We start from the raw sequence: 23,363 nt of genomic DNA, 5'->3' as shown, positions 1-23,363 counted from the left end.
CTCTCTCTGGCTTCTTGAAAGTAATTACGTCTTCTAAGCAGCACCTTCTCTCCTTGCTTAGCTGAACCAGGGCTCAGAAGACCCGCTCAAGAGGCCGGTGGTGTATGTGAAGGGTGCAGACGCGATCAAGCTGATGAACATCGTCAACAAGCAGAAAGTGGCGCGCGCGCGGATCCAACACCGTCCCCCTCGAGTGAGCCTCCGCCACCTGCCCCACCCCGCCATCTGCCCCTTCTGGCTTCGGCCTTTTTTTTTTTTGCTTCCGGCTTTTTCCCCATCTAAACGCTGATGCGCCCCAGGGACCTGCAGGTTTATAGCAGATGTAAACCCGGAGGCCAGGGAGAGATTACCAGTTTTACTTGAGGGCCTCTGAAAAGCATTTCCAGATATAGATGACTTGTGACCAGGTGTCTCTTCCACCCGGCGTCCCCTCTGGGTGACTTCCTGTCTTTTCTTTTCTGTCCCATCTTCCCATGAAAGGCTGACTAAGGACTGAAGGGAAGGGCGCCCTACCCTCAGCTGCTTTTCCTGGGTCTCCCTCCTCCTGTGGGTCTTCACTAAGAGGATAAAGCCTGTGCTTCCTCCTTCCTGTGGGGCAAGTGTATTACCGAAACTCCCTAACCTGTACTAGAATCTGGAAATGTAAGCTTTCAACTGGGGTCAGAGCTCATAACCTCCAGGTGGCTAATGAACAGCTTTGTCTTCTAAGCTTCTCTTAGTTGTGTTAAAGCCACGCTGTTGGCATCCTCTGCACAACCTCAGGCTCAGGACTCTAGGAACCTGGGACAGGTGCTCCATAGATGCTTTATTTCCTCTTCCCAAATATTGGAATATTCACATAAAGGAGGATCCTTTCGCAAAAAATACCCAGATGCTCGTAGCATTCAGTGAGCAAAACTCCACTCTGACGGGCCAAATGCACGTCCCAGGTCAGGTGGCTGTAAGGTTTTAGGAGGCTGTATGCCATGAGGGAAAGGTAGGAACTAAAACTAGAGGTAGTCTGCAGAAGAACTGACTTGCTGGCTGCTTTTTAAAGGGAAAAAAGAGTGCTTTGGTAAATATGACTCACTATAGTGGAAGCTGATATTTGTGGAAGCAGCGTACAATTTTCTGAGTTGTTGTAAACCATTAATTATATGGTTAGTAATCACTGTTCCCTCAAAACATGACAGTCACTCCTTTGTCCCATAAATGTGATATTTGTGTTTATTTGGAAGGGCCTCTCCCACCGGGTTCGACGGACTCTGCGCTATTCCGCAGGGAGCCGGACTCAGTGAGCAGAGCTCTCCCAGCTGTTAGGAGGCCTGGCTAAGACCCCGGCAGGCCTCCCCAGGCCACACCACAGGCACTCCCTGGGCCCAGAGAGCGCACTGGGCGCCTGTTAGCAGAAGCCCTGGCGTGTCCCGCAAAGGAGGGGAAACGCAGCCCAGTGGCTCCATCCCTCCACTGCCCAGAGCCGACCCAGCGCGTGTGCTCATCCCCAGGCCGAAGAGCGCCGTGACTCACTGTGTCTGTTCTGTTCCAGCAACCCACTGAGTACTTCGATATGGGGATTTTCCTGGCTTTCTTCGTCGTGGTCTCCTTGGTCTGCCTCATCCTCCTTGTCAAAATCAAGCTGAAGCAGCGACGCAGTCAGGTAATGGCCCCAGAGTGGCCCGTCAGCTTCATCCCTGAGGCCCCGCTGCCAGTGCAGGCCAGGGCAGGGTCCTGCCCCCATACTGCAGCCTCGTCCCTGCTGGCCCAGAGCCAGAAAAGATGGAGAAAAGCAGAGCAGAGCCCAGAGCACTGAGTTGTTTCTGTTCCAAAAAGGCCAGTCCTCTCAATACAAGGGCCGAGCACTGGTGCCATTTCCAGCCACGGGTGTTTCCAAAAAAATGTTTGAATGTTAACATGGAGCCCGAGAGTCCTGCTCCCCAGATATGATCAGGGGACTGGCAGGCTCAGCATCACCTGGGAGCGTGGGAGACGCACAGAGTCTCAGGCCCCACCCTAGACCTGTTGCGTCCGAATCTGCATCTACCAGGCTCTCCAGGCGATTCTCAGTGAACAGAGGAGCCACGCTAGTGCCCCGGCTGACACAGCACTGCGTGCTTACAGGAAGGAAGGGTTTGGGGGCAGAGGGCAATGGAGGGACACTCCGGAGTCCAGACTCTCAGGGATGTAGCAGTGTGATGTCCCCAGAGAGAGACAGCGCCGAGGGTCGGGTGGGCCGTCAGCGACAGGGCAGCAGCTGGTGTCTGTCGAGCACGTCCAGTCTGCCAAGTGCTGAGCACCCCCATGCGTTATTCATTGGCCCTTGGGACGTTCTTCAGTGAAGGGAGGAGCCCTTAGCCCAGAGCAGACTTGGCCAAATAACTCAAGCAGACCTCTGCCGGCTCTGCTGCTTAGGCCAGTGCGGTGGACTCTCGGGAGTCTGGAAGACCTGTGCTCTTGGGCCGTGGTCTCTCCATGTTTAGTGATTCCTCAGCAGTCTGTCCTGGCCAGATGGAGACTAGCGTTAGGTTGACCGTGGCCCCCCAGGCGGTGACCACCGCTGTTAACACAACCCAGACCCTCACATGGGCCACATTCTGCTGCGCAGAATTCCATGAACAGGCTGGCCGTGCAGGCCCTGGAGAAGATGGAAACCAGGAAGTTCAACTCCAAGAGCAAGGGGCGCCGGGAGGGGAGCTGCGGGGCCCTGGACACGCTCAGCAGCAGCTCCACGTCTGACTGTGCCATCTGCCTGGAGAAGTACATCGATGGGGAGGTAATGGTGGGGGCGGGGCCCAGCCCCATGGGGACGATCCGAGGATGAGGTGGACTGGCCCACAGAGGGCACATGGGACCCGGAAGGACAGGCCCCGTGGGCCTTCCCCACAGCCTTGTGGGACGAGGGCTGAGCCTGCCAGGTGGCCTAGGGGCATCCTGCGGCCTTTCAACTGCTGTCCCCCCTGGTAGGGGGTGGCCACATGCATAGACACTCTCGCCCGGAGACCTGGCTAAACACAAGTTGATCAGTAATCTATGTAACTTTGGTTTTAGGAATATTTACAGTTAATTTACATTTGAAGAAAGTGAAAGTGTTAGTCACTGAGTCGTGTCTGACTCTTTGTGATCCCATGGACTGTAGCCTACCAGGCTCCTCTGCTGTCCATGGGATTTCCCAGGCAAGAATATTAGAGTGGGTTGCCATTTCCTTCTCTGGGGGATCTTCCTGACCTAGGGATCAAACCCCAGTCTCCTGCATTGGCAGGCAGATTCTTTACTGCTGAGCCACAAGGTTGGAGGGGGAGGGGGAAAGCTTCTTAAATTAATTAAATTCCAATTAATTAATTTACACTTATTAAATTGAGGGCAGGAGGAGAAGGGAGCGACAGAGGAGAGGGTTGGATAGCATCACCGACTCAATGGACATGAGTTTGAGCAAACTCTGAGAGATAGGAAAGAATCAGACATGACTTAGTAACAGAACCACAGCAACACTTAATTTTCGCATTGCTCATCTGAAAACTCTGGAACTCAGCTTCATACAGTCCTCTCCCAAACGCTTTGTGGAACACTTGCACCCATTTTTACTTACAAAGAGACAAAGGAGGGGACTGCCCTGGTGGTCCTGTGGTTACGACTCCACGCTTTTTCTGCCAGGGGCTCAGGTTTGATCCCTGGTTGGGGATTTAAGATCTCACAAGCCAGGTTGGTACAGAAAAAAAAAAAAAAAGTAAGGACAAAGGATGTGATGTCTCCTTTGTCCTTCTAGCTTTTTTTTCTGAAAATTTCAAACTTTCAGAAAAGTTGCAAGAATCATACAGTGAATACTGTTATCATTCACTGAGAGTCACTTCCTGTATCTGCTTCATTTCCTTCCGGGCAGAGGCACACGTAAACACACACATTTGAGGGAATAGGGGGCAAACCACTTCAGAGTTAGTTGCAGGCATTTGACACCCCTTTGATGAAAGTGTTCTGCCACTGTGTAGACTGTTGGATGAAAAACAAGGTTTTACGGAGGCCTTCAAGTGAACAGTCTCTACCTGCAGACTGCTTGAGCTCTCATCTGGGCCCAGGAGGGTTCCAGCTCTGTGATCTTGGGCGAGTCTCTGTGCCTCTGCTTATGACATGAGCCCAGGACTGGCCTGAACTCCAAGTAATCACCAAGGTCACATGAGAAAATCTAGGTAGGACTCTTGGCACGGTCAGGCACAGCCTTAGGGGTTAGTTGGAATGTGACTACGTTTAGCTGGTCAGAATGGAAAATCAGAAGTGGCAAGTCCAGAGGGTGCTCTGGGCGCAGGAACTTTAGAGGCATTTCTGCCTGCCTCAGAACCCCACCACCTCCTCTCCATGTGGGGAGTTTTGTTACAGACCATGTGCCCTCAGGTGAATGTTGAGGGTCCAGTGAAGGGAAAGGCGGGACAACTTTGCCCCTTTGCTGTCCCACCTGTCAGTCATGAATCCCAGGCATCGTCCTTTCTACCTACCTCATTTTGGGTATCCAGAGCCAGCCACCATCCCAGAAATGCAAAAGGTTTTGGAGCGCACCTAGCTGTCCCTCACACCGCGGGCTGAGCACCCTGTGCGAGCACACAGCTCTGGCAGGCCTGTGTGAGTGGCCCGAATGTGAGTGTCCTCCTCTAGAGGCAAGAAGGGAGCCTACTTCCTCCCTTGACACCAAGCACTGTGGTTGGAGCCAAAGGTGGGGATGGGGGAGCCTCTGGGCACCACCACGGTGCACTGGGCTCCTTGGTCCACACGCCGGCCCCGCGGGAAGAAAGAAGCATGTGTGGACCGCTCTCTGCCCGGGCCCACGCTCAGGCTCTGTGTCCTCTCTCCTGCCCCAGGAACTGCGGGTCATCCCCTGCACTCACCGCTTTCACAGAAAGTGCGTGGACCCCTGGCTGCTGCAGCACCACACCTGCCCCCACTGTCGACACAACATCATAGGTAACGCTCCGCTGCCTCTGTCCTGCCAAGAGGCACTGTCTTTCCCAGGTGCCTAGTGGGAGCAGGACGGGCACCACAGGCTGGTGAGCCGGCAGACCACCGAGGCACTGCCACCAGGACCTGGAGGCGCCGGGGGGCCTGCAGAGGTCTGCTGGAGGGTCAGCCTGGGTCTGAGCTCTGGCTTTGACATGACTGGGTTCCTGGCCTTAGACCAGGCCCCTGGCCTCTCCAGGCCTTGGGCCCACAGTCTCTTAAGCGGGACAAAAGTGGTGACATGCACCCTGCCTGCTACCTCGGGGTCATGATGCTGTGTCACTGTGGGGGTGCTGAGGGCCCAGAAGGCAGGGCGCCCTCCCCGGAGCCACTTTTCCAGGAGGGTCAGGGCCTTTTCTCTCTTGTCTTGGTTCCTCTCTGGAGGCTCTTGTCACTCAGAGCAGCTGGGAGGTGGGAGATGGACCCTAATAGGAGTGACCACCCCGAGAGTGGAGAAGCAGGAGGCCTCTGCCCGCGTGTCCGGGTTTGGTGGGAGCTTAGAATGGGCCAGAACCCCTCAGTGCCAACCGCTTCAGTCTGCCGGGGTCTGCCCCTCTAGCTCCGCCCCCTGACCTGTTTCCTGCGCTTCTCCCCAGAACAAAAGGGAAACCCGAGCGCCGTGTGCGTGGAGACCAGCAGCCTGGCGCGCGGGCGGCAGCAGAGGGTGATCCTGCCGCTGCACTACCCGGGCCGCGTGCACAGGGCCGGCGCCGTGCCTGCCTACCCCACGAGGACCAGCATGGACGCCCACGGGAATCCGGTCACGCTGCTGACCGTGGACCGGCGCGCGGAGCAAGGCCTCTTCCCGCCACAGACCCCCGCCTACATCCGCGGCTACCCGCCCCTCCACCTGGACCACGGCCTGGCCGCACACCGCTGTGGCCTGGAGCACCGGCCCTACTCGCCCGCGCCCCCCTTCCGCAGGCCCAAGTTCAGCGGCCGCAGCTTCTCCAAGGCAGCTTGCTTCTCGCAGTACGAGACCATGTACCAGCACTACTACTTCCGGGGCCTCAGCTACCCCGAGCCCGAGGGGCAGCCTCCTGCCAGCCTGGCCCCCGGGAGCCCGGCACGAGCCTTCCCCCCGGGTGGCGGTGGCGGCGGCGGCAGCCTGCTCTTCGCGCCCGCGGCCCCGGCCTCGCCCCTGGAGAGCGGCAGCGCGTCCAGCTTCAGCTGCTACCACGGCCACCGCTCGGTGTGCAGCGGCTACCTGGCCGACGGCCCGGGCAGCGACAGCAGTAGCAGCAGCAGCAGCGGCAGCTCGGGCCAGTGCCGCTGCTCGTCCAGCGACTCGGTGGTGGACTGCACGGAGGTCAGCAACCAGGGCGTGTACGGCAGCTGCTCCACCTTCCGCAGCTCGCTCAGCAGCGACTACGACCCCTTCGTCTACCGCAGCCGCAGCCCGTGTCGCACTGGCGATGTGGGGGGCTCGGGCCGGGGCCCCGTGGTGCGCCTCGATGGCTCCCCAGCCCCCGAAGAGCTCCCGGCCTCAGCCCGGGGCCCCGGCGCCGCGCGAGGGGAGCCCTGGCCCGGGCCCGTCTCAGTCTCGGCCTCCGCCTCGGGGGACCAGCTGTCCACCTGCAGCCTGGAGATGAACTACAGCAGCAGCTCCTCCCTGGAGCCCCGGGGGTCCCACAGCTCTACCTCACAAGGGGGGCTCGAGGCCTCCTCCGGCACCGCCCCGGACCTCAGGAGGACCTGGAAGGGGGCCCGGGAGGGGCCGTCGTGCGCCTGCTGCTGCGAGCCCCCAGCCCCCGCCCCAGAGCCCGGCGCGGGGGCGGCCGGGGGCGGCGCCTTGTACCTGGGCCCCGCGCCCTGTGAGGGGTGCGGCCCCCCGGGCAGGGAACCACAGCCCACAAGCTCCCAGGGCCTGTACGGCCTTCACCCGGACCATCTGCCCAGGACGGACGGGGTGAAGTACGAGGGCCTGTCCTGCTGCTTCTATGAAGAGAAGCAGGTGGCCCGCGGCCGCGGGGGCGGCGGCGGCTGCACCGAGGACTGCTCGGTGCGCGTGCAGTACACGCTGGCCCAGGAGCCCCCGCCCGGCTGTCACCCCGGGGCCCGGGACCTGAGCCAGCGCGTCCCCATCATTCCAGAGGATGTGGATGGCGACTTGGGCTTGCCCTCTGACTGCCGGGGGACCCGTGGCCTCAGCCCCTGGGAGGGGGCGCTGCCCGGTCCGGATGCCCTGTGGCCCCACAGGGGCCTGGGAGCAGCCCAAGAAGAAGATCGAGTTCTGTGCTGCCCAGCCAGGGCACCACGGCCACCTGGCTGCCCTCCGGAGGATGTGGGGGCCCCCAGGGCCAGCTCCCCCAGAGCCCTCCGGGACACTCGGGAATCCAGCGCCACAGCCCCCGAGGCTGCAGGTGAGAGTGGACGGTGACAGCAGGCCCGGGTTGCGGTCTTCTCTCCCCATGGTCACGTCCTGGGTGACTTTCTTGGTGCTCTTGGCTTTAAACCCCAGTACCTGGTGATTTCCAGGTAGTACCCCCCCACCTACCCCTTCGTCTGTGCTCCAGACCTGTGGGCCTTGTGTATCCCTCACCTCTCCCCCAGATGCCCTGGACGCAGCTCACCTGACCCTCCGCAACCTCTCCTCCAGGGCTCCTCACCCGGATGTCCAGGCCCCAGCCCCGAGCCTGCCCTGCCCCTTCCGCTTCAGGGTCCTGGGCTCCACGGTCTGTCTGTGAGAACCCTGTGTGCTGGTTTGCCCCGCATCTAGAAAGAGGAATCCCCAGAAAAATGAAACTTAGCTAAAGACAGGCAGAATTCCAGTCCAGATCTTTTATTATGAGGTTGAGCAGACATGGTCAAACTGCGATAACGTTTCCAAGCATGTTGTCTCAGGAGTGAATGGTGGGCAGCCTAGCACCTTTGAGTAGCTCCAGGACCATTCCATCTCCACAGTAAACCCCACAAGGGTCTCCGCTGCTCCCCACGCAGCCAGGCCCATTCCCTCTCTCTGGGGTGAGGGTTGTAGCCTGACTAGTCTCCTCTGGCTGATCTTGTCCTCTGTTCCACATCGGCGCCACAGTTGTCTTTTTTTAAACATTAAGTCTGTATTTACACCAGAAAACCCCTCACTGACTTGCCATTACCCTCTGAATTTTAGAAATGTAGACCCCTCTCCCAGCTGTATCAGGCCCTGTCAACCCCTCTGACCACCTCCTGCTTCCCTCCTTGTTCATGATGTCATCCACCCCGTGCCCACATCCTGTTCCCCTAACATGCCAGGTGGTCCCAGCCCCCAGGTGCCTCTGCCGCTTCTCTCCTGCAGATCTCGGCTTAAGCTCCCCCAGGGGATGGGCCCCTGGGTCCCTTGCCTGGTCCCTGCACGTGGTGCCCAAAGGCTGTGGGGCTGGCCCCCTCCCCTGACGATGGTTCTCTCTCTCCCAGGACTGATATCTCGCCCGGCAGACAGCAGCAGCCCTGGAGCCTGAGCTCCGAAGGAACTCTTCCTTGGAAATGGGAACTGTATGGAGACTCCAAACTCTGACTTCCTACAGAAAAAAGAAAACAAAAAAAAATTTTTTTTTAGCTTTGACAAACACAAAAGTGGTAATAAAGAGAGCCCTCCTTCTCAACCCAAAATGTGAGCCACCTCTGGCAAACCGCCCCCCCCCCCAACCATTAACAAACCAACAGACAAAATTCTGAGTCTTCTGCCTCTTTGATAACATGTTACTCTTCTGTTTTGTAAAGTGTGTGTGCTTGGGGTTCCGAGGTGTGTGGGATTGACTTCTCTGCTTTTATTTTTTTTTTAAAGATATTATATGTAAATGTAAAAAGTTATTTAAATATATATTTTAAAGAACCCTAACTGCCAACTTTTGCTGAAAAAAAAAATCACTGCTGCATTAACCACATCATGTGTAGATACTGTTGTCTCCCTGGAGGGAGCTCAGGCCTTTGAAAAGCTCAGGGCTACACCTGCCTTAGAAAATGAACCAGAAACTTGAAGTAAAGCTAGTTGATATGGGTACAAACTCTGAGGAACAATGCAATGCTGCCTCTTTCTTTCTCGTGGCAAATCCCAACGTACAAAGCGTCAGGCCTCCTCGGAAGCCAGGCCTGTCCAGCCCGCACCTGCAGGCCGTTGATGGCAACAGCCAGGGGTCGGGCGGAAGGCCTGCCGCACTGGGGAGTCGGGACAAGCCATTGCTACGTAAGCCCTGGGGTGACAGGGGCTTTTGGTCCCCTTGTCGCCCCTGTCCCCTCTGGTCTGCGTCCTAGATAGGACAGAGCCCTGATCTTGGGCTTCTCGCCACTGGCTGCAGAGATGGTTCGATGTGGGGTGTGGGGACAGACACCCAGGAGGAATGAATGTACATGGTTTTGCAGCCTCGGTGTCTGACCCAAGTTAGGGGAGAGGAGGGATGGAGGGCACCCTGGCGCAGAGTGGGCTTGTGCGCATGCGTCCCAGCGGGCGCGGCCACGCCCCCGGACTGTTCCGACTTTGGGATATCTTCCTAGGGGCGCGTGGCAGGGACCCCATAGGGTCTGAGCTCCGTATGAAAGTTTCCCATCCTATCGCTTCAGGGTTGTTCAGCCCTCTGCCTCATGGCTGAAATTGCTCATCTCGCCTGCAAATGTCTACTATCCTTTCTACCTAATGCACTATTATGTATTGATTCTCCATGAGACAGAAAGAGACTATCAGATAGTTTAGCCCCAAAGGGTAGGTTTTTGTATATTGTTCCAGCCTTTCGTTGTTTTCTTTTGTTGTTGTCGTTTTAAGAGGGAGGGAGAGTTTAAAAACCCAAACCATTTTTAAAAAGATGTTTCCATTTTAAAAGGGAGAATCTATTCAAAGCTGTTTCAGATCAGGGATCATTAGCCTGTTTGTCCAACGTATTTCTTGTCCTTAAAAAAGAAAAGTGTTTTTTTTTTTTTTAAAGGAAACTAATCACCTTAGCCCTTGTGTCTGCTAACTCTTCTGGTCATTTCTGCTTATTCATTTATTCAGCAGGTGTTTGTTGTCATCTGAAATGCTCATTTGCCGAATAGAACCTTGAGTCCTGGCCCCCCCGCATAAGTGGGGAAGCGGAGACCTCTGCCAGGGGGCTGTAAGACTCTTCTCCAGTCTGCCCCAGGGGAGGTCAGCCCAGGCTCTGCACCAGAACATTCTGAATGAGAATCTTATTGAATCCCTTTCTTAAAAAGCCCAGCCTGTGGTGAGGACATCTACTTACTTCTGGCCAGGATTTGTCAGAAAGAAATCTCAGCATCAAACAATTGAGCCATCTGCCCATTAAGGGGCTCACTGTGGTGAGATTTGTCCCCTAGTCTCTGCTGTGGGACATCCCTCTGAGGCCACCCCCACCCCCAGCCCCACCTGTGCCTGGCACACCTGTTGGTGAGGGTGTGGGCAGCGCCTGAGCGGGTGACGTGTAATCTGGGCCGCCTTTATTCCTGGGGCCGAAAGTAGCAGCTGCAGAGGACAGCAACTTGCATAGGGAACGGGTGGGGGCTTCTAACACGGACTACAAAAGGCAGCTTCTCATTGTTGAGATTCTGTTTGTTTGTGGTTTTGTGTTTTTTGTTTGTTTGTAATGCCTTCGAGTGCATATTCTCCTCTTTGTCTGAAACCCGACCCCCCAAAGTGGCTTGCTTTAGTCCCAACTGGGGAAAAAAAAACTCCTCAACAGCCTTAAGCAATAAATGGACGAGGAGAACATGTGGCTTCAACTGGGCTTATTAGAATAAATGTGTCCAATTTTCATTTGAAAAGAACAGTGACTACAGATGGCAAAAGAAACGCATTTAATTTTCATATTTTATAGGGTGGTAGAAACAGAAGAATGAATTTTTCAGACTTTGAAATCTCTAACCATTGTCTTAAATCTGTGTTGGGTCACAAAGCGTAATGACCCAACTATATTGCCTCACCGTTCAAGTCAAAAGAACTGTCTTCTTTGAAGTCGTAAGACTCCAATAATGATGAGTATCTTTTCTCAGTGGCCTCTCCGTGGCCTCTCTGTGGCGTGTGGGGATTATGTAGACGTGGAAACTGGAAGCCTCGAATCTTCCATTGAGAACCACCCCCTACACACACACACACCCATGAGCAGGAATGTGACTGTTGGGCGTGGTCCAATGGCCCAGCCTTGGGTGTAGGGCAGCCATGTAGATTAAAAAGTGCTGGAACCAGTGGAAAATGGGGGTTGGGGAGTTCTGGTCCACCAGGTACCTCTTTGTGGCCACAGCCCTGGGATGCTGGCCTTAACTCTCCGTCTCTTCGCCTCTCCCTTACCTTGACCCTGACCCTAACCCACGCCGTTTTATAAAGCTCCTTCTGCTGCCCACTGCCCACACCCTCCCTAATGTGCTGCTAGCCCCTACTCAAAGCTCATGCAGGACTAATGCTTTTAAAATGAGGTCTAAAAAATAATTAGTAATCAAGAGTATTATTTTTGACACAGAACTGCCTTTTTCTATTCTTTATATAAACTCTATTGTATTGGTCTAACAAGGCACTATTTTAAAATGTTTTTTTTTAAAAATATTTCTCCCATAGCACTTAAAAGATATTTTGTAAAGACTTGCTGTAAAGATTTTGTAATAAAGTTGTCTAAGGGCTCCTTCTCCAACATTACCATTTTTAAAAAATGTTTTAAAGGCTAGAAAACAACTTATGTATATTCTGTATATGTATAGCAGCACATTTCATTTATGGAAATATGTTCTCAGAATATTTATTTACTAATATATTTATCTTAAGCCATGTCTTATGTTGAGAGTGTGACATTGTTGGAATAATCATTGAAAATGACTAACATGAAGCCCTGTAAATACATGATAATTGCACACAGATTTTACATGTTTGCCGACCAAAAATGATTTAAAACAAGTTGTAGTCTTCTATGGTTTTGTAACAAATTGTACAAATGACTGTAAAAAAAAAAATACAATTTTATCAAGTATGTGTTATATGTTGTCGTTGCTCTGTTTGGTAAAGGTCTTACAGATGCCACAGAGGAGAGCTGTGCGTGAAGCAGTGCCTGTCACCCACGGTGGCTTCTGTGTAAACAGCATTCAGGTAACTGGGGATCCGGGTGACGTCCCGGGTGAGCATTTGTGATTATGTCCCTGGTGGTGGTGGCAAGTTTTCTGCTCAGCCCTATGTGTATGTGTGGCAGGGGAGGGGGGAATCCCAGGAACCTACTTTTTAAAAATAGGGACCATAGGCTGGACGTAACCATCGATTTCACCTGCCAGGCCTTTTCCTATTTGGAAGACTGAGGGCCTCCAGCCCCTCTTTGAGGGAAAGGGACTTGTAGGGAAAAGGCTTAAGTGTCCAGCCTGGAAATGACCAAACCCTGCAAAGGTGGAGAGGGGGCCCTGCATGTTAAGTGAATCTCCTACCCATCCGTGCTTGCTTCCCCCCTGCCCTGGGGAAGGTAGTCACTGATTTGTAAAGCGCTCTGAGATAGCATGGAAGGTGCAAAGCAGTGTTTATTTTTCAGACATCCAGCAGAGAACATCCTAATCCTGTGAACTCCAGTTCCTATTTCTCCCTCTTGAGCTATTTCTTGGGCACAGCCTCCTCAACAGGCTCCTTGTGGACTTCCAGCCGCTTCCTGCCTGGCCGCGGGTCCTTCTGAGCGTCTTCAGGGGCGGCAGCCTGTCTGCACAGAGCCTCCCAGAGCTTTTGTTTGATGGCCTTGCCCAGCTCCAGGCTGTACCTCTTGGGGGTCCCGGAAGGATTCCACAGCATGGGCTCTACCACAGCGTGGTACAGAGCCTGGTAGCTCTCAGTGGGGAGGCCGTGGATGACTAACGCATCCTCGGACAACTGCTGCCTCTTCCTGATTTCAGGAAGTGAGGCTCGGCCCTTCCAGGACGCTGTCCCCATGTCCCGGGATAGCGCTTGGGTGGCGGCCACATGTTCAGCATATCTGCTCTCAAGATCTTGGCAGACCGTTGCTTTTTTCTCCTTTGAACTCTCTTTACTCTAGCCAGGAAGAAAGCAGAGAAGTCAAAGCTAAAACTTGAGAAGGGAGCTCAGAATAATTATCTGGGATTTGTGTCCCCGAGTCTTGGTTACAGCCACCACCAACATTTGTCTAGCATGTTCTAGTTTACTGAATCCCTTTAGGGACGCCTCTGTGAGCGATTTGCCACAACACTGGAAGGTCAGCGGGAGACAGCTCTAAAGGCAAGGAGCTGGGAATGGGTTTGCCCAAGGCCACACCTACAGAGCGCCACACAGGACCCCAAGCATCGACTCTGCGCCAGCCTCGGCTTGAAAACCGTTTGCGAGTGCTAACTCATTTCATTCTCATGAAACCCTATGAGGGAAGGGCTGTCACTCCCCGTTTTATAGATGACAAAAGCCAATTACAAAGTTGGGATCAGAACCCTGAGTGACTAGCTCCAGGAGGCATTCTTTTTTTCCTTTTTTTAATTGGAATATAATTACCCCATTTTCCTGGTGGCTCAGGAAAGAATCTGCCTGCAATGCAGGAGACCCAGGTTTGATCCCTGGGTCAGGAAGACACCCTGGAGAAGGGAATGGCAACCCACTCCAGTATTCTTGCCTGGAGAATCCCAAGGACAGGGAGCCTGGTGGGCTACAGTCCAAGGGGTTGCAAAGGGTCCGATATGAGTGAGTGACTGCACTTTCACTTTCTTCATAATCGCTTTACAATGTTGTATTGGTCTCTGCTGTACAATGAAGTCGATCAGATACATATGCATGCATTTGTCCCCTCCCTCTTGGACCTCCCTCTCGCCTCACAGCCCCCCGCCCCCCCGCTGCCGTCCCACCCCTCTAGGTCATCACGGAGCACCAAGCTGAGCCCCCTGTGCTGTGCAGCAGGTTCCCACGTGGTGCCTCCTGAGCTCTGCTGGCCACCAGGAGCAACAGAGCTGGACGCAGATCAGGCCTCTGGATGCCACGCTCTCCATGTTCAGATTTATAGCTAGATCTGAGGCTCAGCTCTGGGGTTCAGGCGTGTGTCTCTGAGCCTTTCTCATCTTCATTTTCCCTTCACATCAAGCTCCTTTAGTCTCTGCTTCTGAAAACCACTTTGTCCTCCTCTTGAGCTGGGCAGAGGATACATAGACATGACCCCGGATCTCGTATTCTCTCTGCTATATCACATCCCCCACCCCCATCCTAACTCCCTCCCACCCCCTCATGCCATCTTTAGCTTCAGGATTTCCTCTTCTTCATGGGAATCCCTAGCTTACCTTTCCCTCTTCCCCCTCTGTCACATTTCCTCCACCACCAGCCCTCTCCTACCTCATTGACGCCTCCTACAGGCCCCCTGCGCCTGGGCGAGCCTGGCCGCTGCCCTGCTGGCTGCTTGCTCTTGGAACTGATGGAGTTTCTTGTTCCGCCCCGCTGGGTAGTTTTCATTGTTGCATCGTCCCTGGGCTTTAATCTCTTGGAGGGTTTTGCGTCTCCAAACTTGAGTGGCACTGGGCAGCATTTCTCCTTCAGCTGTCGCCTGAGCACCAGTTTCACCAGGGAGAAGGAACTGGCAATGACTGGGTCCTTTACAACTTCCCAAGAAGAGGTGGGACCTGGTGTGGGGGCAGTGGTGTTCGGCTCAGTACACGTTCTGGTTGTCCAGATGTTGGTGAGAGCTGGAGTGTCCACATAGCAGCCCTGAAGCCTGGTGTTCAGTAAGATAGACTGTCGGAGTCCATAGGCAGGGATGCTGGGCTCTCGTCTCACATAGATTGGATGCTAGAATCATAAGGGGGAAAGAGGAATAAAAAAGACCAATTCTCCAGCTGAGACTAGAAGGTCTATTTTGGAGGTAATGTACTAACATCTTTTTAAAGATCATTCCTTCCGCAAAAACTCTTAGAAACCTTTCTACATATCCTCTCTCCTGCTCACCAAAGCCTTTTGTACCAAGTAGGAAAGCAATAGTAACTTCACAACGTCACAGTGATGGTCAGGTTCTCAAAGAGCATAGCATGCTTGCACTGGAAGTGGAGGGAGGGTTGGGGAGCATTTATAAGGAATTGAAAGCAATTTCTGTCTCCTGGAAAGCTAAGGGAAACCACAGTGGGAGAGGAACGGGAGACAGGATCACTTGAGCTGCCTACAGAGCTGTAGCCAGTTCTCAGCTCTGCTACAACCCAGAAATGACAGCAGGTAAAAATCTCGCCAAGTCCTGAAATCGCTTCTAACCAGACTGCCATGAGCCAAGAAAAGCTGCTAAGCAGGGAAATATACTCTGGGGTCTATAAAAGCAAAAGTACAAGGTAAATGATGCTGGCCCCCATTTCCCAGGACCAGCCAAGAACAAGAGAACAATTTGGAGAGATTAGAATCACACACTTAAAAGAGACCTGGCTTTCTAAGAAATGTCATCTATAATAAAATAAAATCACCTTACCATATTTCAGTTGCCTTAAACTTTATTTTAGCTAGCTTAGTAGGGGGAAGAAATATGTATTTTCTTTTCCCTTTTTCTTTTTTGTTTTGTTTTGCTTTGTTTTAATATTTCTATCACCTGTCTTTCTCTGCCTCAGTCATGCATGGGCAAACTGCTGTTTGTTTAGATTTTGGCTGTCATGCAGGCAGTTTTGAACCATTATCTCTAGTATTTGTGATGTCACTTTGGTTTGTGATGTGGGTGTGGGTGGGTGTTACATCATCAGATTTTTATAGTTGATTTATGTTGGAAGAAGTTCTATTTTCTTCTGCTTACAGCCTCAGGAACTTCTCTAGCCCTCTTCTTCCCAAAAATGGCTCGGGTGAATTTTGAAGTTCCTGACATTCTTAAGAAGCACCCTCTGCACGCAGCATACTCAAATATGCAGACCAGGTTTGTGGGTACAGGTAGCGAGATGTATCTTTACCTGTGCACAAGGGCCCTTTTCCGTGCACATAAAGAAGGTATTGTTACGTTCTCAGAACAGCTGCCAAAGTTAGGGACCAGAAATGAAAGAACACGTTCCTGCAGTCCTGGGCACCTACCTCTGCCCGCGTGTCTCTCCCGGGGAGACTACATGGTTTCTGGAATGTGGTTTTATTTTACATCCCATGGCAAATGCAGTAATTAGAGCTGTTAGCAGTGTCAAGGGCTTGAAACAAGAACAAAGACGCCTCTTCCTGGGAACTCTTAGGCAATGCTGAGCTCCTTATCAGGTGCTCGCCCCATTGGTGGTTTTGACATTTCATGTGCAGAATGCCAAAGGAGGCTCCCTCCCCAGAGGAGGAGGAGAGCGAAATGATGGAAAAACAGAGCATGAGTCTGGCAGGAGTTCCTGGAATCACATGTGTTGCCTGTTTGATTTTTTTTGTTTGTTTGTTTTTGTTTTTGTGCCTGGAGTGAATCAAAGTCGCAGGCAGACCGCACCGCAGGCCGCCGTGGAACCACCTCCAGGCTGCCAGCATCTGGACCCACAGACGCTCAGGAGGACAATGGGGCCCACTCAGTGGCGGAGCCTTGGCCTCACCTCCCGAGAGGTGGGTCAGTTTTAGAGCAGGGCGTCGGAAAGGATTTGTCTCTGGGAAGCGTTTGCAAACGTCTGGAGGTTGGTCAGGCAGGCATCCTTTCAAAGTTGGTGAGCCCCGGAGAAGTGCGCCCTTGCTCTGGGGCTACGGTCTGCCTTTATTCCGCATTGTGGGAACAGAAGGGCAAGACACAGGGAACCATGCCTCTGTTTCCCTTTGCTCCTTCCCCGTCTTGCGGTTGACTTTTCCTTACCACCTCGTTCTAAACACTCAAATGTGTTTACTTTCCTGGGCCTTTGACTCAATCACTGAGCAACACTGCTCTGCCTCTCGGAGCAGTCAGAATCTCTAGCACAGAGCTCTTCACACAGATGGCAGCTGATACATACTCTTCAAGCTCCATTAAATTCTGTCTTCTCTCCCTTCCGTGTAACTCTCTTCAGTTGACACTGCCCCAGGAGTAATCCTCATGTTCTTTACCAATAATTCAGAGTAATTTGACGTGTGCTATAGAACTAAAAAGCCTTTTGATGAAAGTGAAAGAAGTGATTGAAAAAGTTGGCTTAAAGCTCAACATTCAGAAAACTAAGATCATGGCATCTGTTCCCATCACTTCATGGGAAATAGATGGGGAAACAATGGAAACAGTGGCAGACTTTATTTTGGGGGCTCCAAAATCACTGCAGATGGTGACTGCAGCCATGAAATTAAAAGATGCTTACTCTTTGGAAGGAAAGTTATGACCAACCTAGATAGCATATTGAAAAGCAGAGACATTACTTTGCCAACAAAAGTCCATCTAGTCAAGGCTATGGTTTTTCCAGTGGTCATGTATGGATGTGAGAGTTGGACTGTGAAGAAAGCTGAGTGCCGAAGAATTGATGCTTTTGAACTGTGGCGTTGGAGAGGACTCTTGAGAGTCCCTTGGACTGCAAGGAGATCCAACCAGTCCATTCTAAAGGAGATCAGTCCTGGGTGTTCATTGGAAGGACGGATGTTGAAGCTGAAACTCCAATACTTTGGCCACCTCACGCAGAGTTGACTCATTGGAAAAGACCCTGATGCTGGGAGGGATTGAGGGCAGGAGGAGAAGGGGACGACAGAGGATGAGATGGCTGGATGGCATCACCGACTTGATGGACATGAGTTTGGGTGAACTCTGGGAGATGGTGATGGACAGGGAGGCCTGGCGTGCTGCGATTCATGGGGTCACAAAGAGTTGGACACGACTGAGCGACTAAACTGAGCTGAACTGAACTGATTGCTCCTATTTCTGTAAACCCTGTGTTGATTGAATGCTCACTGTAGGCCAAAGCATGGTTCTAGACTCTTTACCAACATCATCTCACAAAACGCTACCAACAGTCTTCTTTTAAAAAAAACAACAACAACAAACTTATTTATTTGGCTGCCCAAGGTCTTCGTTGCTGCATGCAGGATCTTCAGTCTGCGTTGTGGCATATGCAGTCTTTAGTTGCGGCATGTTGGATCTAGTTCTCTGACCAGGGATTGAACCCAGGCCCCCTGCATTGGGAGCAGGGAGTCTTAGCCACTGGACCACCAGGGAAGTCTCGCCCACTGGTTTTAGAAGTTGTCTCGAATGTCCCCTGCTGTGTTAGGTGGACAGGGAAGTGGGTATATGAGGATACATTAAACAAAGTAACTAGTCTTTAACAGAGGTTGTTCCCTTGAAGGTTGTTCAGAAGTATGAAATCAGGATGGAAAGACTCCATTTGGTCCAGGGTCCTGAAACCATGGCAAGAGTTTCCATCGTTGGTGCCAACACTTGGTCCAGAGAACTTGGGGTTGAGGCCGTAGGGCTTCCGTGTTGTGGAAAGATCTGTCCCTCAGTTTGATTGACCAATGCACCTTCTTTACTGTGCTGAGCTAAGTCTAAATAGCTTTTACTTTCCACCCATCCTTTGGAGCTCCTCTTCCTGACATATCTAAATCATCGCTTCTGTTTGCAAACACATCTGCCCTTCTCTGATGTTTAGCCAGGCTCTCCTCACTGTATTTTTAGCTCTATTAATCTTTCTTCTTTCTTTTTCTCCTTTACTACCCCTCTTCTCTGTCGTTTTTCTTAGCTCCTATTCTCTTTCTGGAGGGTTGGTGAATAAAGAGGAAATTGAGCCAGTTCATATGAATTCTCCTCTTCCTCCTTCATGCCCCATCCTCAAATTCTAATGGAATTTAGTTGTTTTTAATTTCCGCAAAAGATGTTTTTTAACACCCAAGCAAGTAAACTTCCATACCCATATGGGAACACATCTGAGGTTCATGATGCAGAAGTTTTAGGAAAGAAGAGAGAAACTCTGGATGAGAGAATTTGTAGATTCCTGAGCCGTGATGCAAACTCAGAGGACCAGTGATTTAGACCACATGTGGCGAACACACACCTTTCATGGCCAAGTATGTGAGATGAGAGTGTCCTGCCAACCCCTTCTCACCTGGCTCTGGGTTCTCAGACGTGGCCACCAGATGCTCCACAGACATCTCTAACTCCTTATGTTCAAAACCAATTTTTTTTTTCTCCCTTTACCTCCATCAGAAAAGACAAACTACTGCTTCTCTTCTCCATCACTAGTCGCCTGACTCAGAACCTGGGAGACAGGGTCAGTAACAGTACTGTGCTGAGATGAGCCCGAGACTAAAGGAAAATCAAGAATCTAGATCCTGATTTTATTTAAAAATTTAAGATTCTGTTCATGAGTTTTTTGGCATTCATTTAGAGTTTTTTAAAATATTGCATTTAAATGTAATGCACTGGGACTTCCCTGGCAGTCTACTGGTTAAGACTGTGCTTTCAATGTAGGGGATACAAGTTCAATCCCTGGTTGGGCATCCCACATGCAACACGGCACAGCCAAGAAATTTTTTTTAAAAATTTAAAAAGTACATAAAAACACAGTCCAGGGCTTCCCTGGTGGCTTAGTGGTAAAGAATCTCCTGCCAGAGCAGGAGACAAGTGTTCACTCCCTAATCTGGGAAGATCCCACATGCCCAGGAGCAATAAAGCCTGTGTGCTGCAACTACTGAGTCCTTGGGACTCAACAGAGCCTGGGAACTGCAACAGCTGAAGCCCAAGAGCCTGAGAGCCCGTCCTCCACAAGAAGAGGAGCCTCAGCGATGAGCAGCCCACACACCGCCGTTAGAGTAGCTAGAGGAAAGTCTATGCAGCAACAAAGACGCAGCAAGGCCAAAGATAAAATAATTTTCAAAAACACAGTCCATTAAATATATTTAATATATTTTAACCTTGATTAAATATTTATCTTGATTACTGAGTTTGGGGCTGAATCGCTTCAGTTGTGTCTGTGACCCAGTAGATTGTAGCCCACCAGGCTTCTCTGTCCATTGGATTCTTCAGGCAAGAATACTGGAGTGGATTGCCATGCCCTTCTCCAGGGGATCTTCCTGACCCGGGGACTGAACCCGCGTCTCTTACGTCTCCTGCACTGGCAGGCAGGTTCTTCACCAATAGCACCACCTGGGTTTGGGGGCCCCCTTAAATCTTGTGCTTAAAGCCAATGCCTCATTCACCTCACCCTAATCCTAGCCCTGGACCACTCAGGGAGCATTGGTTGCTAGAACCCCACAAAGACAAGAAGGCAGTTCACCATGGTGGGTGATGAGGTACGTGGTCTTGAAGCCCCACTGGGGTCAAAGCCCAGCTCCACCACTAGGCAACCTTTGGGCTAGCCATTAGCCATCTGTGTATGAGGGGGCTGGTAAGGGTGCCTCCCTTGTAGGGTGACTGCCATACATGCAATATGATGACAAAACCTGCACCCTGCCGAGAGCTCAGTAAAATCCTCACTGAATGCCTGCTATTCTTGTTATTACAACCAGACTTCTCATCTCCTGCTCTCTCCACAGCATGACTGCCCTTTGAGCAGAAATCATCCCAGCTGGAGTTTCAAAGATACCAGGATCCCCCAAACTCCACCAGCTGAGATCACTCAGATTTTGGCAAATCCTGCTGCCCTCAGGAGGAATCCAAGGGCCTGACTGCAGAGCCAGCAGACAGAGAGACACCAGCCTCTTCCTGGAGGCCCAGGGGCTACGATCAGTGTCCTCACTCTTTCCATGAAATAAAGCTGCTTAAGGACTGAGGCATGTGAAGCACTGGAATGAATATCTCAGGCAGCTCCTTGCCAGGTCCCGGACCACATAACTGAGCAAAGACCTTGAGCCCTTACGTGACCTGACCTAGACCTGCTTGGCTGTATTTTTAGTCTCTGTGTGCTGTTTCCATCACCTGTGCTGGGCTTTACGCTGGAAAGGAGGGGAGGGAGGCCTGGGGACAGCTAGAGGGACGTTTCTCATGGCAGCCAGTGGGGGCAGGGGCTCGCACGTTATTTCTCAGTTCTGTTGTACCAGCCAGCGTTCTGGGGCTGGTGACGTTCCAGGGCTGTGTGTAGCTGATGACACCGGGCCTTCAAGCTTAGGAGGACCCCAGGCTTGGTTTAAAGTTCTATTGTTGCTGTCTGGAAGTTCTTCATTTTGAAGAAAGGGACCCCACATTTTCATCTCTCACTGTAGCCCATTCTGGTTACACAAGGCCAAGAGAGCAGACTGGCACACCCAGTCAGCAGGGGTGCCTTTCTGCAGGACAGTAAGACAGATGGGAGCTACTACCATGAGGCACAAATCCCCAGATTTGGCCAAATAAACCTGATTTTGAAACCCCTGTCTGCCCTTCTTATTTCCTCTTCTGAAACTAGATGAGATTTGAAAGGACCTCATAAACTATAGAGAGCTGTGTCCTGCTTTGCTAAACCGTTCCCTAGCGGACTGTTTAAAACAGTCCACAGAGCATCCTCTGTCAATATCATCATTTTCTTGTCTTTGTCCTACTTGGTGCTCTCTGAAAATCACATTATTTTCCTGTTGGTTCTCTCCCAGCCTCTCCCCTCTGTATGAGTGTCAGTTCAGACTGTAAGTTCTTATCTTGGTGCTTTTGACAGACTCCTCACTTAGCATTTGTTGAAGGGAGGAAGGATCCCCTTCTCTAAGTACTCACTTTGTGCTGATCATTCTACCTGAATCTCCCCCATTTTATTCTCCTTCAAGCGGCTCCTGCTTGGGAGGGTGCACATTCAGAGGTGAAGAATTCCCAGGCTGTGTTACAGGAGGCAATTTTGCAGGTGGGGAAGGACTGGAAATGGTGCAGAAGGCAGAGGGTAAGTTAAGTGCAAGACACCAGGTGGGATGTGGAGGGAGTGTCTCCGGGAACCTGGGAGAGGGGCGGCCCCCTGCTCCAAGGAGCCCAGAGGAGTCTCCACCTCGGGAATGACACAGGGAAAACAATGACTGAACAAGATGACTCTTGCCGGGGCGCTGGGTCGTGTGGGTGGAGAAGGAGGGAGCCCAGAGGCCTCGTGGGAGGTAGGTGCGCCTCTGGAAGCAACTGGGACGGGGTGGGGGGGATGGTTGGGGGCGAAGTGGCAGGCGAGGGGACGGCCCCCGGGGGGTTAGGGGGCGCAGGGCACGGTGTCCCTAAAGCCGGCCGGGGAGCCTGCGGGCCGGCGAGAGCCCAGCTCCGCTCAGGGCGCTGCGAATCTGCATGAGAGGGCGGAGGTTTCCGCCGCCGCGCCGGGCGCAGGCCTGCACTTGCAAGTCTGGTACCAGGGACTTAAAAACTCCCGGCGCATCGCCCGGACCTGCCCTTCGGGGCGTTGCCGCGGCGCTTTCGGCGGGAGCCGGAGGAAAATTTCTGCCTAGGGGAGTGCGGGGTAGGAGAAGGGCCTACCACAGACCCTGGGGCGAGCGCGGAAGACCTTGCTGGGGAGTGAGGAGCAATGGGCCGGCCACACGGGGGCCGAGAGCCGCCACGCTCTCTCTGCGCCCGCGGATCCAAGTGTCTGAGAAAGCACCGTCGCCCCACCCACTTCTGGGTCAGGAGCTTCACTTGTTTCTATGTAATCTAACCTAATTTTGTGAGGGCCTTTTATTATTTCTATTTTGCAGATGACTAAGAGCAGGGAACTTGCCCTAGTTGACAAAAGATGTGTTTTAGGATTCGGAACCAGGGCTCAGTATGCTGCCTCTTTTGTGCCTGCAAGAATCGGCATGGTGAAAGGAACTCAACATTTTCTAACCTCCTACTATGTGTGTAAAAGTTTCCACGCATTTTCTCGTTAGTACCACCGCTTTGGGAGTAATTGTAATCAACGCCCCCGTTTAACCGATGAAGAAGTTGAAATAAGAGAGCTGTTTTTCCTGTCCCGGGTAGCTCAGCTGGTAAAGAATCCGCCTGCAATGCGGGAGACCTGGGTTCGATCCCTTGCGTTGGGAAGATCCCCTGGAGAAGGGAATGGCTACCCACTTCCAGTATTCTGGCCTGGAGAATACCATGGACTGTATAGTCTATGGGGTTGCAAAGAGTCGGACACGACTGAGACTTTCACTCTCAAGATCTTACAGGTGATCAAGTGGGATATGAATCCGGTCAGGCTGACTCCAGAGCAACCTTTTTAAAACCGCTACGATGAGCCAAGCAGAGAAAATTGGTTTGCAAAGTGCTGTTTTGATTTTTACGGCTGCGGTTGAGCCCGCGTGTGGGTCGCGACCCGAGCGAGGGTGGAGCAGGGGTCATTGGGCGCCCGGCCCGGTCCAGCCAGGTCAAACCTCCACTCGGGGACTCGGAGGCGGTGCCTCAGGCCCCGCCCCTTACCTGTAGGTCCCGCCCCTCGAATCTTCCAACTGAGTGCTCCGCCGGTGGGCGGGGCCAGGTGCAGTCGGGGGGATGTGGGCGGGTCCTGGCGCGTGAGTGGCAGGCTCGAGCGGGCGCTGTCGGCTCCGCCCCTCGGGCCTCGCGGCTGAGCCGGGCGGTCCCCGGGCGGCCGGGGCGGCGGCGGCGCTGGGGAGGGCGGGCCGGGGCGGGGCGGCCGGGCGGCCGGGGCGGGGCCACGCTCAAGCCCAGCGTCCCGCTCCCATGGCCGCCCCCGGCTCCCTGCGCTGCCCCCTCTCCCCCGGGCCGCGC

The 23,363-nt window shown here is 52.8% G+C and overlaps 2 protein-coding genes across 2 annotated transcripts in view; one reads left to right on the top strand and one right to left on the bottom strand.

The window, feature by feature from the left end:
* Positions 1-11,537, top strand: part of ZNRF3 (zinc and ring finger 3) — a 145,266-nt gene extending 133,729 nt beyond the window's left edge. Inside the window, exons 4-9 of the mRNA XM_018061043.1 lie at positions 62-193; positions 1,526-1,636; positions 2,582-2,749; positions 4,821-4,923; positions 5,553-7,319; positions 8,350-11,537. Of these exons, the coding sequence (XP_017916532.1) occupies positions 62-193; positions 1,526-1,636; positions 2,582-2,749; positions 4,821-4,923; positions 5,553-7,319; positions 8,350-8,393 (2,325 nt within the window). The 3' untranslated portion in view covers positions 8,394-11,537. The remainder of the gene's footprint in view (positions 1-61; positions 194-1,525; positions 1,637-2,581; positions 2,750-4,820; positions 4,924-5,552; positions 7,320-8,349) is intronic.
* Positions 12,391-18,871, bottom strand: C17H22orf31 (chromosome 17 C22orf31 homolog). The gene is made up of 4 exons (XM_018061197.1): positions 18,826-18,871; positions 16,278-16,315; positions 14,201-14,650; positions 12,391-12,907 (listed from the first exon to the last, which is right to left on the bottom strand). Exons 1-4 carry the CDS (start codon positions 18,869-18,871, stop codon positions 12,479-12,481), a joined length of 963 nt encoding a protein of 320 aa, XP_017916686.1. The 3' UTR covers positions 12,391-12,478.

Source organism: Capra hircus, chromosome 17, assembly GCF_001704415.2.
Source record: "Capra hircus breed San Clemente chromosome 17, ASM170441v1, whole genome shotgun sequence".
Taxonomy (NCBI): Eukaryota; Metazoa; Chordata; class Mammalia; order Artiodactyla; family Bovidae; genus Capra; species Capra hircus.
The sequence above is the reverse complement of the archived record's forward strand: the minus strand, read 5'-3'. Positions and strand labels throughout refer to the sequence as shown.